Source organism: Equus asinus, chromosome 7 (genome assembly GCF_041296235.1).
Source record: "Equus asinus isolate D_3611 breed Donkey chromosome 7, EquAss-T2T_v2, whole genome shotgun sequence".
Taxonomy (NCBI): domain Eukaryota; kingdom Metazoa; phylum Chordata; class Mammalia; order Perissodactyla; family Equidae; genus Equus; species Equus asinus.
This window is the reverse complement of record NC_091796.1, coordinates 25,074,243-25,093,409: the sequence shown is the minus strand read 5'-3', so window position 1 is coordinate 25,093,409 and position 19,167 is coordinate 25,074,243. Positions and strand designations below refer to the sequence as shown.

General features: G+C 46.2%; 1 protein-coding gene across 3 annotated transcripts in view; it reads left to right on the top strand.

The window, feature by feature from the left end:
* Positions 1 to 19,167, top strand: part of MAPK4 (mitogen-activated protein kinase 4) — a 153,922-nt gene that overhangs the window by 92,147 nt on the left and 42,608 nt on the right. For all 3 annotated transcript variants that reach the window (XM_014846647.3, XM_044774737.2, XM_070513046.1), the window contains exon 2: positions 3,446 to 4,878. In XM_014846647.3, the coding sequence (XP_014702133.2) occupies positions 4,333 to 4,878 (546 nt within the window). In that variant the 5' untranslated portion in view covers positions 3,446 to 4,332. The remainder of the gene's footprint in view (positions 1 to 3,445; positions 4,879 to 19,167) is intronic.

Genomic DNA, 19,167 nt, shown 5'->3' with positions numbered 1-19,167 from the left:
AGCCCCAGGAATCCCACAATGGGACAGTTGGCACACACCGTCTTGTCTCTGGTTTGCCTCCACATGCTAAAAGGCTGGATGTGTGGGAGGGTAATTAATTGGACTCAAATAAGATATTGCTGGAGAGTCAGTGAGAAATCAGTGGTCAGATGAAGCGCCATTGTTAGGAGACTTGGGGGTAGATATTTCTACTCCTGTCTTTCATTACAGTGTTCACTATGGACTCGTGAGAGCCTGGGCTGCCCTGGTAAGAGTTGCGTGTGTTCTCTTTGGGTGTCATTTGAGCACAGCTAGACCAATGAACTTGCCTTCTCTCAAGGCGAATGCCAGCTCCCTGGTTTGAAATTCGGAGCAGTTCTAAATGGAGAATGACTGCACTTTGCCCTGAGAAGCTGCATCACACCAACAGCTGCCTCACTCCTCTGCCCAGGCGGTCAGTCACATCAGATGTTGGGTCTGCCCCTCTCCAGGGCTGACGGGCCCATGCCTCTTGGCATATCATGCAAGAAATGAACCACTTATCTGAGACTTCTTAGATAATAGATGTTTCACAATCAGTCCACCTATGGCAAAAGGCGAAGGATTTACAGTAGAAATGATAGAAAGAAACTTAGAAAATGAAGAGGTTTGAGAAGAGATGAATAGCAGTACACTCAAGTGGGACTAGAGAAATGGTCAGACTAGGGCTGACTGGCTAGTGTTAAAATTCCAAGAGAGGCAGCATCTAAGCTGAAGATGATGCTAAGAGGGTTGAAGTTCAGAACTATCGGCTTGTCTGAGTGTTTGAGGCTTGATGTGAGGAGAGCCCTGTTGATCAAGTTGCATTAGAGCAGCAAGATGGGCTGGGGGGAGGCTGACCGTCTGGGAAATGTGGGCATCCAATTTTGTAGACATAACAAATGTTCCTCAGGTTTTTCCAATCCCCAGTTATTGTCTAAGCACTACTTTGTGCCCTGGACTTGAGAAGCTTAAAGTCTGGTTGGGAGATGGACATGTATAAAAAGTTAAATAACAGCCCAGATTAGTATATGGTAAATGTCAAGTACAGTAAACACACGAACACACTTCGGGAGTTTAGAAAAGGGAGAAATGTCGCTGAGACTGGGATGGAGGCTTTAGAGAGGAAGTGAGACTTCATCTGAATTCTGAAGGATGGGCAGGATTTCAACAAGTGGGGAGGAAGCCGGAGAACATTTCAGGAACTGGGAAGGTGCAAGCCAAGAAACATGGCAGGAATTGAAAGAGTATATTTAGAGGCCCACGAGGAAGGTGGAGTGGCTGGAACCGAGCCTTCCCAAGGTGACATGGTACCTGCCCACTGAAGCTGACAGCATGTTGGGAAGACCACACACACACAAGGGAGACAGTCCCTCCCCTATGTGAGAGGAAAAGGGAAGAGTTTTAAAAATAAATAAAGCGCCTCTTAATTATTCACAGATTATCTGCATTGCAGCTGATCTCAGACAAATCCTGCTTTCGGCTTCCTGGTGATGTCATCTCCTTCCTGCTTAGGTGCTTGTTCCTGTCTCTGTGTGCAACCCAGTGGGAGCTGGAAAGGGAAGAAGGCTTGAGCATCTCTCTTCATGAAGCCTCTGTTTGCTGGGCCCTTGGGAACCAGACCAGGCTCATAAATGGAAAGTGAAAGAAGTTCCAGTTTAGTTTCCCTTACCAGACTTGGGCAGCAGGAGTCAGAAGGATGGGTTGGGGCACTGGGGTGGCTCCTTTGTCCCCCAGAGTTAGATATCCAGGTGGACTTCACTAGCACAGGCCATAGACTGTGGCTCAGTGGGTGGTCTCAGTACTGTCTCCAACTGGCTAGGCATCCTCAAACAGAGTGGACGGTCTTCATTTATCTATTCATCAAATGTTTATTGACCCTGTCTATACTGGAACACTGAGCTGGTGCTCTCTGAGCCTCAGTGCCCTCATCTGCAAAATGAGAACTTAGACTAGAATCATTGTCTCTCAGTGGAAGTGCTGTTGGCATTGGAGATGGATGTCAGTTATTCACTGATGGGGATGTTCAGCAGGATGGGTAGCATCTCTGACCCTGCCTCTGAAAGGCCAGTAGTGACTCCTTGTCAAATGAGCCAAGGATGGCAGGTCCATCCCCAGCTAAGGACCACTGGACTTCCCAATCTGAAATTCTGTAAGTCTATGATTATTTTGCTGCTGGGCCCAACAAAACATGCAGAGTAGCATTGCTGAAGATTTGATGAAACACCAGAATAGTAGATATATCTTATTCAAGTGTAAGGGAATTTTTAACAACAGCAACAACAAGTAACATCTGTTGAACAATTATGATGTTCCAGACCCTTGGCAAATTTCTTTCAATGGAAGCCTCTAGAGAGCATCTCATTATTTACTATTTTAGATCATTTGTGTCTTCTAATTTGCCCCCTTAATTTCAGAGCATTGAGTTACCTGTTATTTTGCATCATTTATCATTTGCAGAGTTGTGCAGAGTTCAGATATGAAAGTATTCCTACGGAATGAGCCCTACAGTATGATGAGAATTAAGCAGCAGCCCCAGCTAGATTCATTTCTTTGTGCTGGAGACAGTATTTATTTTCGGTGTGTCTATGAACTTAATAAACTTATAAAGCCTGCCACTCCCTTAGAAGCTATGATATTGCCTTTACTTCAGAGGTTGGAATTTCTATTGCTAGTTTTGCAGTTTTTTCTCCCCACTTAGGTCCTATGCCTGTAATTTGAGGCAGCAGCCACCGGGGGCAGTTGGGCTTGGATTCAACCCATTGCTTTGAAGAGCTAGGTCTCTATCATCAAAAAGAATAAAGCTCGCCATGCCAGTCCTGGTGTCACCATGTGCCCTGGTTTGCTGGGCAGAGAGTCGCTTTTTTAGGGTGGCAATATAATTTCCTTGTAATTTGGTATGTGTGCTTATGCCACCTACGTGGGAAGCAAGAGATACAAATGTAATTAAATCTCTGTACATGGCAAATTGTCTCTTGGAGTATTCAAAGACATTTGCAAAAGAGGGAAGAAAAGGGGTCCAAGTGGGAACACAAGATTATTGACCCTTTATTTTCTGTCTGCAACTAGTTACTTTTTTCTCTCACATTTCTCAGCTAGGGATGACACGCGTTTGAGGAGCAGAATGTATGAATTTCGCAAAGGTCAGAACTGATCATTCCCACCCACAATTTGTGTGTGTGAACCTTTGGGGAGCAGGCATTTACAAGAAAGGCACACCATTTGATGGTCTTATCAAATCAATTCATCTTCTCCCCCTACCAGGGAAACGCTGCACGCAGCAGGAGGGGTGACTGGGCAGCGCAAAGCTTGGAATCCCCTGAGCAAGCAGTGTTTCAGCTGGCTGGACAGATCAAATAACACTTGGGCTGGTTAACAAAGGACACGCAAGTGGAAAGGTGTTGGAAGCCGGAGTGTGGAAATTTACCCAACGTTCTTTCTTTGACAGGGAAGGAGACGTGGTCTGAGAGATGCCACCTTCCTGCAGCCTCACCGACTCCAGCAGAACACAGTCTCCTTTGAGGTGGCGTGGATGAGGGCGTGACAGAGGATGCTGCCCCCATCTGAAGCCTCCGGAGGATCCTGGCCTGGCAGCTGAGCTCCCCGCGGCTTTGGGACTTCAGGTGTAGAGCTCAGGAAAGGTGCTTGGGTTTCTCCAGCTTTCTTCACCAGTGCTCAGCAGACTGGTTTGGGTTTTCAGAATCGAAGATGAGCTGGTAGAAAGGGGAGCTGACAGAGGTGGAAAGAACCCTCTGGAAGCCTCCAGAATCCGTTATCGAAATCCCTTCATACTGCTTGGGACGCAGAGAGCAGCTATCAAGCTGCTGGAGGCTGTGATACAACTGAACTTTGGACCATCATAACTAAAGGAACACAGCTTAGCAACAGCTTCACGTTTCAGCCATAAGGAGCCTCTTTTAACAGAGATTTCAAGGGAACAGTGTCTGCATCTTTACTTAGAGATCCGTTATGATAGGAAATTTTACGTTCACATAGATAACAGGACCTGTTTTTCTTTCCAACATGCTATATTTGAAAGAAGCATGAACCTTTCGAAGCTTCGAGGAGGGTTCAGGATACGCTGGAGTTAGAGGACAGCCCCCTCACTGCAAGTTAAAAAGACAGTCTGAGCTCCGACTTCTGCAGCTCAGCGAGTGTAGACATATGCCACTCTTGTCTCCAGAGAGCTGGTGGCAGTGACATCACCAGGAGAAAAAGCATCTTTCAGCTTTGGACTTGACAGAATGAGGTGTGCTGGGGAAGCCACTAGCTGTAACTTGGGCTTTCGTGACTGCCCCTTCATCATTCGGGCAGCCCCTGACCACTAAGCCAACAATGGCCGAGAAGGGCGACTGCATCGCCAGTGTCTATGGGTATGACCTCGGTGGGCGCTTCGTTAACTTCCAACCCCTGGGCTTCGGCGTCAATGGGCTGGTGCTGTCAGCCGTGGACAGCAGGGCATGCCGGAAGGTGGCCGTGAAGAAGATCGCCCTGAGTGACGCCCGCAGCATGAAGCATGCGCTCCGAGAGATCAAGATCATCCGGCGCCTGGACCACGACAACATCGTGAAGGTGTACGAGGTGCTGGGGCCCAAGGGCGCTGACCTGCAGGGCGAGCTGTTCAAGTTCAGTGTGGCCTACATCGTCCAGGAGTACATGGAGACCGACCTGGCTCGCCTGCTGGAGCAGGGCACGCTGACAGAGGAGCACGCAAAGCTGTTCATGTACCAGCTGCTCCGTGGGCTCAAGTACATCCACTCCGCCAACGTGCTGCACAGGGACCTGAAGCCCGCCAACATCTTCATCAGCACGGAGGACCTTGTGCTCAAGATTGGTGATTTCGGGTTGGCAAGGATCGTGGACCAGCATTATTCACACAAGGTATGTCTGTCTGGAATGGCTGATGGGGTGGTCCATGGAATCCTCAAAAATGCTCACAGTGTTCCAGAGGCACACATTCTTATCTCCATAGGAATCAGGGGACTGGGGTCAGTATCTGAGGGAGGCTGGAGGGTGCTGGAAAGATCACTGGCCTGAAAAGCTGTTGTGGTGGGGTTCTGCTTCTTAGTCTTGGCTCTGCCACGTGGCCATGACCAATAACTCCAGGCTGTACAGGAAGGGGTTGGACTAAATGATCTCTAAGATTTCTTCCAGCTCTAAACTCTGTGGCTTTAAAATTGTGTGGCAGGTGAATTTGCCTCTAGCATCCTCTTATCCCTGCTGTCCACCTAACCACCTCCCCCCGCTACCGTCTGCTCAGGACTCCGGTGAGGCTTCTCCCCATACGAGCCTTAAGCTCCGGTTCATCTCGCCGCCTCCTCCCATCAAAGCTGGCCCATTCTGTGTCCCATTCTCTCTGTCAGTGAGCAGGGGGCACGAACAGTTAATCTGATCAACTAATCCTCAGTGTATGTTGTCCAGCCAATGGCTCAGCTCTCCAGGGTCCCGGATGCCCTGGCTCCTCAGTGTGATACTAAAGCTACGGGTGTCTGGATGGTACTGAGACCCCATGTGGTAGATGGCTAACTGCTCCACCAGCTGCAGAGATCAGAGCTGACCTGGTCACTCTGGTGGAGACACTTACACTGGTTCACAAGGCCCCAAACCTCTTCTTACCTAATCCACTGCTCCCTTCAGGAGCTGAGAGTCCTCTGAAATTCTATTCTCCCACCCCCAGTTCCTGCCTCTGAGCACCTCAGCTTGAGTGCGTGTCACCAAGTGCTCCTCAACAGAGCTGGGGGGGGGGGCGGGTGTCATTTCCAGCCTCCTGCTAAAACCTTTGTACCACAAATTTTTTTAATTAGAATAAAAACATCCCCTGTGAAGTAGGTGCACCATAAACGGTTATCAGCCAAGGAGCTGGGGTGGGTCATGAAGGGGAGGGTAGCTCTGACCTTCAACAAGCTTCAGCTTTCTCTGAGACCCCATTTCCCTGCTCTCCCTTGCCACCCTATTTGCCTGTGGCTAAAAGGTCACAGATGCAAAGAAAGACACTGACCTGTCCGGTGCAGCTACAGTGGGAGGATGTCTAGGGGAGGGGGAGCGGGCATCCCTGTCTCACCCTCACTGGCTGGAACTTGGGCTCTGGCCCAGATTTCAGACCCCAAAGCAGCCCAGCTGGCTGTAGCTCCTTGGTGCTGCCTTAATCATGAGCTTGCCCTCTGCCCCTCTCCTGCAGCCAAGCCATCTGTCAAAACTGACAGGCAGCTCTATAGGCAGGAATGTCCATGGTAAAAAGAAAAAAACAAGAAAGCAGTCCCCTCCTCTGTCTTCCTAAAGCCCTGTGCTGTTTCTACCTTCTCTTTCCTCTAAGGAGTAATGACTTAAATGACTTTGGAAGTTTTAATCCAAATCAGTTCTTGTCTGGTAAAAGGACCAGAGGATCCATGACAGTCTTGTTGGGATGCACAAAACCATCTTCTGAATTGGAATAAACCAGTACATTTTGGAATAATAATAGGACCTCCCTTGATGGAAGGGTCTGATTAAGTGAAGGATTGCAGGGAAAGTACTCAAAACAGCACGTAGTAGGCCTTCAGTAAAGTCAGGGAAGGTGACTAGCTGGGGCGAAGATTGACTGTAGTAGTAGTTCCTAGGAGATGACATGGTGTGAGGAAGTGATGCTGTGTGACGAGACGAAGTTTTGGCCTCCCTTCTGACTGTTCTAGCTTGGGACATGGACACTCATCCTCCGGGAACCTCAGTTTCCCCATCTTTGACAAAGATGATAATAGGTGCCCTGTCTGCCCCACTGGCTTGTAGTTGCAAATCAAAATGGAGCATGAATAAGCCCCTTGGAAAGTAGAAGGAAGCCCATCCTTTCGTTCATGAGTACTGCTAATTGCATGCTGGGCCCAGGGAGCCAGGGAGGAGACCCAGGTTCACTGACCACTGACCGTAAGTGGCTGTTATCCTGTTATTCAGGGTGGCAAGCCACTTCTCTGGTTGAGACTTTCATTTTCCTGATGCAGAGGAATTTAGACGTTCTGACTTACTCTTCTTGGCTCTCTTCAATAAAATTAGCCGTGGGAGTTTTTAAAAAATTGCTGGAGCCAGTTACGAGCCTGGTAGGTGTTCACATCAACCCTGGGTTTGGCAGGCACCACCCGCCCCACCCACCTCCTCCCTCAGAGGCTTTCTGCTTTTAGCTTCCTCCCCACGCTTCCCCGAGTGATGACGAAATGCTTTATATTTGGTGCTTTTGTTTATCTGATGTGCATTTAAATGAGTTCTCATTTAATCCTCATAATGCTGTGAGGCACTTAGGGCAAATGCTCCATTTTAAAATGGAAAGAACTGGTTTTTTCATTACTTGGCTGACTGGCCTTCTAGAACTTGGGCCTTCCGGCATCTTTGATGGACGGTCTCTCCATGTGCCATCTCCTTCATGAAGGCTTTCTGGGTCCCCAGTTGAAATTAATCTTTCCTTCCTCTGAATTCTCAGGTCACATTTTCCCACCTCATAACCTGGATCTTGTAGCGCTGACCATTCTCTGTTCTGCTTCTGGGTGTTTGTGTCTGTGTCTTTTGTGCTCTGCTAGGCTGAGAGCCCCTTGGTTCTTGAAGGTCATGTTCATCTTGGTTTCGCCCAGGCAGTTTAATCATTGTGCCTGAGACATAGCCCAGTTGATTCTGTTGACTGTCCTGAACAGATGGAAGGATTGTCACTTACCAGCACAGTACAGATAGGAAGCTAGTTGGATTCATTGATTCCATGTGGTTAGAAGGTTTGACTCTCGGAAAGAGAGCACATAATTCTTCCGGTCAGTGGCTCAATTGGGGTCACATGGGTGCATCTGTTCTCCTCAGTCTGCTTGGAGGATGATGTCTACATGCCAACTGCTCTAAACTTGGTGCCTTCTAAAGTTCTATGGATCCTGTACTTGCCTTGAAGAAGACTGTGCTCATTGGGCCGCTGCTAGCGCCTTTGTGTGAGTTGCAAAAAAGGCACTCCTTTTTGCGGGCCAATTCAGACCTATGCCAGGTATAGGCTTCAAGATCCGACTAGGGGCTGAACCTGGCCCCTTGGTGGACAAGCACAAACTACCCAGCAATATGCAGGAGCTGGGTTCTCACTCTCCTCATCGTGACTTTCTCACGAGTAGACAGTAAGTCTGCTTTGCTTCCACATCCCCTCATCTATCAGAGGGCCCTGGATGGGGTTGGTGCCCATTGTGTCTGGTGAAGAAGATGCTAAAGGAAATGGCCTTCTCCTTTCTAAGCAGCTGGCAGCACTGGGGTTTCCAGTCACAGTCAGGGAGCACTCTGGGTATGTACCCCTCTACCGTACCACCCCTAGGGGTCTTGGTCTTTTGATGCTCAGAGGCCAACTAGAGGCCCCAGCAGCCCAAACTGTTGGGGAGATGGCAGTGGTGGCACTGGAGGTGCTCTGAATTCTCTTTCTCAACAGGGACGGCATGGGGAGCATTGGTCTCTCTGTGTTATTATGACTCACCTCATTAATTGCATGACCCCAGGCAAGTCCTTTTCCTTGTGTGGCTTATTCCTAGAATAAGAGATCTGTACAAAGACCTCACAATCACCTTGTCCATCCCCTTCATTTCACAGATGATAAAACCGAGGCCTAGAAAGGGGAAGAGAGCCGCTCAAGGCCACACAATGAGTGGCTGAGCCAGGAGTACAACACACATGTTTCGACTCCATGTCCACTGTTTTTTTCTGAGCCTCACTTCTCAATTGTCTGATCTGTCAAATGAGGTTGTCATTCCTATTCTGCTGATTTCATAGGATTCTTGTTAGAGTCAAAGTGCTTTCAGGCATACAAAGGGCTAAATCACTAACAGAACTATCTGCCCAATAGATGCCGTAGTAATACCAGGCAGACACCTCAATGCCAGTTTCCCCTCCATTGAAATATGGAACCAACTCCTGACATGATGACCAAAGTCAAGAGTCCCTACCTGAAGGATGGCTTCCCAGTCTAGGGTCCTGTTAGGAATCCCTTTCTGTCTGCCTCCTCAGTGGGCCCACTAATTAGTTCTTTATTGTTTGTGTCGAGAAGAGGCAGCTGAAAGATCAGAGCATGTTTTCCTTTGAATTTATCCTATTAGGGAGTAGATGATCTCAAAAGAGAAAAAATATATAGTTTAAGACTTCACTGAGTTCTGTGTAAATTCTAACAAATGTCAAGAGCCCCTGGGAGACTGTGCAGAGGGCCAAACAGCACATTGACAGCTTGATTAACTGTGTGAACACTTCCCTCCAGGAAAAGGCCACCTGTGGCTGGGAGAAGGAACCGCCTTTTGTCCCTTTCCTGAGGGCAGTAGGCAGAAAATATCCCCCAAAGAAAGCAAGAGGAAGAGGCCCCCAGAATTTGGACAACCAAAGGCTCTTGTGTTTTGGTGGATCATTGGAGCAAGTCTAAGTTTTCTGCTAGGCTGTCCTGCCTTTGGGCCCTGACCTCTTTCTACTTCAGACCCCTGTCTTCTCACCTCCTTCATTATCAGCATGCTTCCACACTTTGCCTCCATATCTCATGGAGTTTCTTTAGAAATCAACTAGTACAGTGGTTCCCAAAGGGTGGTCCTGACCAGCAGCATCAGCTTCACTGGGAACTTGTTAGGGATGCTAATTCTCAGGTCCCATCTCAGACCTACTGAATCAGAAACTCAGGATGAGGCCCAGCAAGCTGTGTTCTAACAAGCCTCCAGTGATTCTGATGCTCATTAACGTTCAAGAACCACTGATCTGAAGACGTGGAATAGCTTGTCTGTGGACAGAAAGCTGATGCTGCTGATGTGTTTACTGATGTTTGCAGCTGTGCTTCTCAAACTTCAGCATAGTACAGAAGACTAAGAATGCCTCCCAGGTGACACAGGTGTATTTGAAGCTGGTACCTTAACGTAAAGGGGTAGTTAATGGTGGAGATATCAGGCACTGAGACGGAATTGTGAAGATTGTCTTAGGCAAGCTGACTGTTAGGGCCTCAATCACATCACGTTGGAAAGTGCCTGTTTCACCATCACTCTAGTTTGGCAGAAAGCTACAGAAACCAGAGACCTAAACCAAAAGGTGTCTTGGTTCTGTTTAGGTTTAATTTTAACAATAGTTAAGTGATATGAACAGTGACTTTAGAAAACATAAACTTTTCATTCTGCAACTTCTCTAGATGTTATTTTAAAACGAAGACATAGGTTTCACAGCTCAGTGAAATTGAGTGTTTGATTGAGGGCTCAGCAAATTGTTGTAGTTTGTTAAGGCTTGTGGTTCAATTCGAGGCCCCAAAGGAGGCAAAGAGGTCCATGATGCTGAACACATACAGCCAGCTTCCGATAGCTTTGCATGGAACTGTGCTGGGCAGCATTTATGCTGGCTTAATCATGTTGATCAACCTCACCTCCTCCCTCTCCTGCCCACTCTGCCTTCGTTTGGTGCCTTCTTGTCTGTCTAGGCCGAGATAACCTCCCCTTGTCTGCCTGGGCAGACACGCAGAAAGCTCTGCTAAGCACAAATTCCCTTGAAACTGAACCTGAAATGGAAGAGGAGGAAGAATAGTCTTTTCTGTGGCTGAAATAGCATTTTTGCTGGTGATCAAGAAAGTGTCCATTTGGCATTCTATGTGCTTATATTTCAGATGGGCAACCTCAAGGTACAGGGGGTGAGGAAGGACTTCCCAGGATCCCAGAATAAGACTGGGGTCCACAGTGTTGACACTGGAAGAGGCCCAGGCATACTCAGAGCCCAGGGTTTCATGAGAAAATGGGCTTGTGGAAGGACGATTTGCCGAAGGCCCAGCTAGAAGTTCTTAAGCCGCTAAGCGTGTTATTCCAACTCAGTGGAGCTGAAAAGATTTATTTAAAAGGCTATGAAATATCCCCTTTTAAAAGGGGAAAATATGACCTAGGGGATTAGAACAAAGGTTGTACTAGAGAGTCAAGTGTCCCTGAACACTCAGGCAGGCTTGGAAAGCTAATTTTATTGGCTTTAAGTGCCTCCCTTCCCCTTCCCACTGCAGCCCCACCCCCAGGAGCAGGGTCTACACTCTGTTCCTGGGTGTGCTGGGGTCCTCTTCTACCCGCTCCAAGAATGCCACTCCCCAGCCTCCCTTCATGGGAATAACCCAGCTGAGCTCCGGGGGCAATATTATAAATCTTTAACAACTGGCATGGCCCAGGCACCAACCAATCAGAAAGGAAGCCAGCCAGAGTCCTAAGGTAGGGTCCTGGAGGAGCCCTGCTTGCCAGGAATTGACCCTTTATTGCCAGATCATGGGGCGGTCTGGGAGTATCTGGGAACGAAGCCAAGGTGATGAATGAGGAAATCAGGGGCTTGGAGGAGTGGCTATTTCACAACCAGTTTGCAGATATTGCATCATTCTAACAACTGACCTAGCTGTACCAGTGCACAGCAGCCATGCTCTGCTGCCTTCCTCTTCATATCAAAGCTCACCCTTTTGCCTGTCCCTGTGTGTCTAGTTCTCTGCTTGGAGTGAGCAGTTGATTACATAGATCTTTAACTTTCAGCGGTTTGACTGTGATGTGCCCAGGTGGGGTTTCTTTACACTTATCCTATTTGGGGTTCATTGAATTTCTTCGATCTGTAAGTTGATTTTTTTCTTACCTTTGGGACATAAATGTCCTGGAGAAAGGACAATTTTCTTTTTCTGTCCCACTTTCTCTCTCTTCTCTTCTAGGCTCTGATTATATGTATGATAACTCAGCTTGGTATTGCCACAAAAGATTGTCCAATCTGTTTTCTCTCTTTTTTTCAGAATGGGTAATTTCTGTGGTTCTGCCTTCAGTTTCACTGACCCTTTCTTCTGCCATCTCTAATTTGCCATTAAGCTCATTTGTTGAATTTTTTTCATTTTCGGTAATGTGCTTTTCCCTCCTAGAATTTTCATTTGGTTCTTTTTTACAGTTTCCATTTATGTGCTGAGATTCCCCATCTCTTCACTCATTGAGACCATATTTTCATTTAAGTCCTTTAACACATTTCTAATAGCTGCTTCAAAGTCTTTGGTAATTCCAATATCTGGGACATCTCAGGGTCTGTTTTTCTAGTGACTACTTTTTTCTTAAATTTGGGTCACATTTTCATGCTCCTCCACATTTTAGTAATTTTTGATTGTTTGTGGACATTGCAGTTGATACTCTGAAAGGAGCCCAAATTATATTGTCTTCCTTTAATGACTGTTGAATTTTGTTCTCGCAGGCAGTTAATTTACTGATGGTTCTCCTTGACTCTGTTAAGGCTTAGTTTAGGTTTTGATAGGGCAGTCCTAGAGTAGCCCTTACTCTAGAGCACGGTTCTTACTCCTATGGCATGTCCTTTCTGTTGTCTCACCTGAGTGCCTGGAATGTTAACAAGGTGTTTCCTTTCTGTTGAGGCTGGAACTTCTATGGATCCAAAGTCTCTGCAATCCCTGGTCTGCTCTTAGTTCCAAAGTAAGTGCTTTCTGCTAGACCTTGCCAGAGTCTCACCCTGTGTATGTGCAGCCCAGCCCTCAGCCAGAGATCCATGGGGACCCCCTTCCACAAACTTCTGGACCCCTACCCTATGAAGCTCCTTCCTCTCCAATATCCTGCTTTGTCAGTTCCAGATGCTTCAGCTGTTTCAGACTCCAGTCTCTACTTCCTCAGCTTAGTAGGACAACTATGTTCTTCTTTGCTCCACCTCCCTATGCTGTGCTTTGGAAATCTACCCAGGCAGAGTGCCAGGATGAACATGAGGCTCACCTTATGAGTTTCCTTCCTGTCTCTCAGGGATCCTGCACAGCATATTGTCCAGTGCCTAAAAACATCTGCTATGTAGGTTTGTTGAGTTTATAGTTGCTTACAGCAGGAGGGCAAATCCAGTACTGGTTACTCCATCATGACCAGAAGAGGCCAGTCCTAACATTCGATGATGTCATGCTCTATGTGGCTACTTATCTTTTAATGCTAGATTGTAAGCACCTTGAAGGAAGTGTTGATGACCTACTTATCTCTACATCCCCTGTAGTATGCTTAATGAAGACTATTAAGTGGAATTAAGTGGAGAACCTTGGGGGATAAGTGTTGAATAATATACTCCTCCTTCTCTTTATACCTGAGTGAATGTGCTGGTAAGGGAACTCCTTTTCAGATAGTATCTTCAGTCTCGGTGGAAAGGATCCCAACTGCTCCAGTCCTTGCTGCAGTCTCTCCACTTGGGTACTCCAAGGTTGTAAATGTTCCAGGAACATGACACTGTCTTACTCTACAGGCAAATATTCCCACATTTATACTGAAGAAGGATGATTAGAAAATTGAATCAAATCCTTTTCAGTTTTCTCCTGAAATATTGTTTCTTTATGCAGCTTTTGCTAGGGTTACCTGTTAAGAAGACAGTAGTATTGAAATAGAAGGCTCGGGGGGAGTATCACATTGCTATGATTATCCTGACTTTCCTGGCTACCTTCTATATCAGTACCACATTCCTTTGATCTGGGAGAGACCAGCCCTTATCTCTGGCTTCATTTGTTGCCACGCCACTCACCTTGTGCTGTAATGTCACTGACTTGTCACCATTCCCTGGAAAATACCATACTTAGTGACAGCTCTATCCTACACTCTGTTCCTGCTGCTCCCACATAAACTTTTACTTATCCTTGCAGATATTGCTCAAAAGCCCCACCTCTGCTAAGCTTTGCCCAGCTCCCCAGGGAAGGATTTATCACACCTTCCTCTGCTTGCTCAAAGCAGTTATCCCCACACTATTGTGAGTACCTGTCTACACTCCTCTTCCCCAATAGACAGTGGGGCCCTTAGGAAAGAGTATGGATCTCATTCATCTCTCTATTCCTAGCACTACCACAGTATCTGACCCATAATACTTGCTTATTAAATGCTTATTGACTAATGAAGAAGACAAACCTTTGCCTTTTCGCTGAATTGAGCATGGTCCTCAAGAGCCTCTCAGGATAAAACTTTCAGATATTTGAAGTCGTCTATCATACTTCTCTAAAGCTCTGCAGCCTAGAACCCCGTCCTCTTCACATAGTAATATTCAGGCACTGTTCTAAGTGTTTGACAGGTGTTAACCTATTAGTCCTCATAACAACCTAATAATAATAATAATAATAACAAATGCTGCTGTTGTCCCCATTTTACAGATGGAGACACTGGGGCACAGAGAGTAACTTGTCCAAGGTCACCCAGCTAGTAAATGGCACAGTTGGGTTTCAAAGCCCAATAGAAGAGCTACCCAATAGTGGCTTCAGAGGCTATATGAGCTATATGGCCTCATTGGCTATTTAGATGACAGTGTTCCCAGAGCTCACACTATCCTGACTGTCCTTTCATTGACCTCCTACTTGTCAGACCCTTTCTTAAAATATGTGTTCCAGAACAGTTACTAGGTGATTTAAGCAGCAGAGTCGGTGGGAATGTGACATCTCTGTTCCATAAATGACTCGCTGTTTATGCTGTGGTGTTTTTTTGGCAGCCATTGTCAACTATTGCTCATATTGAGATTGTAGCCAACTAACTTCTGTTAAGCTCAGAATTCTCTATTTGACATTTATGTGGTTGATTTTTTAGCCCAAGTACAAGACTTTATGCTCACCCCTAATAGATTTCATCTTGTTGGCTTCAGGCAAATATTCCAACCTGATGACATCTTTTGGGATCTTTGTTCTATCGCATAATCTTATCCCTTATAGCTTCATAATTCATAAGCCTGTCTTCTAGGACTACACCCATATCACTGATTAAAAAATGGGTAAAGAGATTACATGAAAGACTTAGCCTCCTGCCACTAGACACCTCCCTCCAGGGTGACACTGACCCTAAGTTAGCATTCTTTGGATTTACTTGTCCAACCAGTTGTGAATTTACATAGGTAAATAGTTGTCTGACCCGTGTTTCTTCATTGTCCACAAAAACATCCTAAGAGGTTTAGCTAAATGCCTTATTGAGATTCAGGGACACTGTCTATAGAATCCTCTTATCCTACCTCAGTACCATTTTAAACTCGTCCCAAAGTAAAAAAGGCAAATTCAAACTGTGTGATCCGCTGTGACACTTTAACTTCTAGATACACAGAGCTCAGATGTTGGCAAACACCACTCCTTTACTTAGAGAAAACCTGACCCATGAAAACCTAAACTTAACAAATTCGTGTTGGAGATTGGGGCATAGTTAAGTGAACTATGGTTCATCCGCTAAACAGAATGTTATACAGCTATTTTCAATGGTGTTTTTGAAGAGTTTACAATAACATAGAAAATGTTTATGTAATAATTATTAGGTTTAAAAAGCAAGATGCAAAATTGTATAGATGGTATGATCATAACAGTTTAAAATGAGGAGAAAAGGCTGACATAAAAAAGAGACTAGAAGTAAAACCTCCAAAATGTTAGCAATGATTGGGCAACGCTTGGCTTTTTTCCCATTTTAATTTTTCTGTAATTCCCAAAAATGTGCAACATGAACATGCATGGTTTTATCACAGTCACCTTTTCAGGTGGGAGGTCGGAGAAGTTTGTTGCAAGAGTAAGTTTACCAAAAACATGTTTGTTACAAAAAGTGTGATTAACCTGAATTATTCGGTGCCTGAGAGAGAAGGGTCAAGCACACCGGCATCCAGCCCAGGAGTGTGTGCACGCCGACCCTCGACTGCATTCTGCTCTTTGGTGCCCATTGTGTCAAAAGTGTACATCTTACCTCCCCACCCAGAGTGGCAGCCCTGCCTCAGCTGCTGCCTCTGCAGGGACCATGGGGTGGGCTCATCTGGGTGTGTCATGGCCCTGGGAAGCAGGACGACCCTCCTCATAGGTGGAGTGAGCAGATGATGACTGGTACCATGTGACCCTGAGCAAGGTGCTTACCCTGCCTCAGGCTGGCTCTGTCCCCTCATAATAACAGATTCTACTTCATAGGGCTGTGTGAGGACTAGATGAAATGATGTGTGTGAAATGCTTAGCACTGTGTCAGACAGCTGAGAAGGGCTTGGTAAATATTAGCTCTATGATTATTAATCACTATTGGAGGACGTTTCTCTGTTCTCAGATACCTGAAATTCCACCACTGACAGTAAATTTTATGGAGTCAATTGACCATGCCTAAGTTTCTCTTCTAAGATACAAATTGAAGGAGTGAAGCAGAGTGGGAACAAGTCAGAAAACCCTTATTTGAAAAAACTTGTCAAAATAGATCGATTAGGAAGCACTGGGCTTGGGGGAGTGTGTTTAACCCAAAGGATACCAGAATAGGGAGCCCCCCTAAATTTTGACATTCTTGCAATTTGGCCAAGACTAGTTTGAGTACTGAGGTTATACACTAGGAGTGCTATCCAAAATATTTAACAGTTGGTAAGCTTTGGGACCAACCAATCAGACTAGACATCCGTGGTGACCAATCAGAATGGGTCCCAGCTGTGAGCAGCCATCACCCCTACCCCTCCACTCTTCACCCTGCAGAGACTAGAGAGCAGGGCCTGGCCTCCCCAGGGGTGCTTATTAGATGTCTGCCATCGACTTTCACATCCAGGCACATAGAGCAGCAACCAAGAGGCCCGCCCTGGCTAGGCTGGTTTGGGAAGAGGTAGGGCCTTGTCCTACAGTGCCCCAAGGCTCTTATTGTTCCTTCCTTCTCCTCTCTTCTAGCATGTTTGCCCTCTATCATCCATGATGCACCTGACAAGATCCTCTTGTTGTCTGAGGCAGCAGGAAAAAAGGAGCCATCCTTATTCTCCCTACTGCACCATACTGGCCCCTCTTGTGTCCCCAGCTGACCTAGACTGCAGGTGTCCAAGGCATGGGGACCTCCTGGGTATGGTCATGAAAATTTCATTGCAACATCTTCAGAAACCATGTGCCCTCCCAACAGTGAGCTCAATAAAGCACTTGTGATCTGCAGGATGCATCTTCTTGGGGATGAATTTTTCCCATTTTTAATCCCTACACCTTTTGTTCTGGGGTTGGAGTCACAGTACCCTGTGCAGGAGGACAAGTCCAGGAGCAAGGAATGACCTGCCCAGCCTGGCTTCATAGGCCTAAGGAATCACAGTGTAGGAAGGAGGTTGTCGGAAGATCACAAGCTGAGCTCGGAGGAACCCGAGACCAGAAGGACCGAGTTGTGTGTCTGGTTCTCTGTAGGCTTTTGTCTTAGCTGTTATGTGGCCATCAGCTGTCCTCAGCCCTGATCCCAACCAATTTGCAAAGGCTGTGTGGGTCAGAAGCTAATGAGAGAGCATGAATAGCCAGTGGTTCCTGTTGCTGGGGGCAGGGGGCGCGGGGTCAATATCACATCCACCCTGATATTTTTCCCACAATTCGCAATAGTGCGCCTTGGGAGTTCTTTCCCACCCGTGGTAACTCTGGATCCTCATATCAAGCCTCTGAGGGAGGCAGGTCGGGTTGCTTCTTGTCTTCACTTGATAGCTGAGGATTACAGAGCCCCTGGGGTTGAGGAGCCCATCTAAGGCCCACTGCTAATGAGAGGCAGAGCCGGAACCAGAGCTGCCTCTGGGGACCTGGAGCAGCTGATGCAACTGGGCTCAGCTCCAGAACTCGAGGACTCCCCTGGAACCTTCTGAGATGAGAAGAAGGAAGAGTCATGACACAGGGGGCACTTGCTTCTGCTTTCCCCGTGATGATACTTGGAGAACAGAACAGTTCTGTGCCCTTCCCTGGCCCCATAGTGAGCTGCGATGGAGCCAGGACAGGAAATTATAATCCCTGTGTCCTGGGCCCTTCCTTCTCTCTGTGGGACCCCACACAGTCTCCCGCCTTCCTGCAGCGCTCCTGCCTTCCCGTGTCCCTCCTGCTGCCCCCACCACTCCCACACCACTCTCTCCTTCCGTCTCTCCCCACTGGAAACTTACTGAGGCCCAGTGCCTGCTTCTTAGGAGCATAGGTTCCCACAGAGGGACCCAGAGCTTGCTGGCCTAGCACACAGCCGGTTGGAAAAAGGGTATCAGCTAGGATATTCCTTTCAGTAGAACAATGGTTTATATTTGCCTCTAAACTCTTTTCTTTAAAAACAATTTTATTGAGATATAATGAACATACCATACAATTCACCCATTTAAAGTGTACAATCCAATGGCTTTTGGTCTATTCACAGTGTTGTGCATCAATCACCAGAATCTATTTTAGAATATCTTAATCACCCCAAAAAGAAAGCCTGCTCCCCTGAGTCATCATCCCCCAACCACTAATCTACCTTCTTTCTCCATAGATTTCCCTATTCCGGACATTTCGTATAAATAGGATCATACAATATGTGGTCCTTTGTGGTTGGCTTGTTTTACTTATTATAATGTTTTCAAGGTTCATCCATGTGGTGGCAGGTGTCAGTACTTCATTTCTTCTTAGTGCTGAAAGCCATTCCATTGTGTGGATAAAACCGCATTTTGTTTATCTGTTCCTCAGCTGGTAGATGTTTGGGTTATTTCCACTTTGTGGCTGTTATGAATAATGCTTCTATGAAGATTCATGTACAAGTTTTTGTGTAGACTTAGGTTTTCATTTCTCTTGGGTATGTACATGGGAGTGGATTTGTTGGGTCATATGGTACTGTTTGAGGAACTACCAGATGTTTTCCAAAGTGGCTGCACCCCTTTACATTCTCACCAGCAATGTATGAGGCTTCAATTTCTCAAAATCCTCACCAACACTGGTCATTTTCTGTTTTGTTTTGTTTTTATGTTCTTTCAGTGGATGAAAGTGATAGCCATTTTGCCAAGCCTATAGTGACATGTTTGAAAAGGCTTATATTGAAGATGTTCCCAAATGCCTAATTGCAGCTAGGATCAGCACAGTGTTCTCTAGCCATCCTAGAGAATGTGAAGTAGTGTGTCATTGTAGGTTTGATTTCCATTTCCCTGATGGCTAATGATGTAGAGCATCTTTTCATGTGCTTATTGGCCATTTGTATATCTTCTTTGGGGAACTGCCTATTCAGATCCTTTGTCCATTTTTAATTGGGTTATTTGAGTTTTTTATTATTGAATTATAAAAGTTCTTTATATATTCTAGATACAAGTACCTTATCAGATAAGTGATTTGCAAAAAATTTTCTCCCATTCTCCGGGTTATCTTTTCACTTTCTTGATGTTGTCCTTTGAAGCATAAAAGGTTTTCATTTTGATGATATCCAGTTTATTTTTTTCTTTTGTTGCTTTTGCTTTTGGTGTCAAATATGAGAAACCGTTGCCTAATCCAAGGTCATAAAGATTTATCCC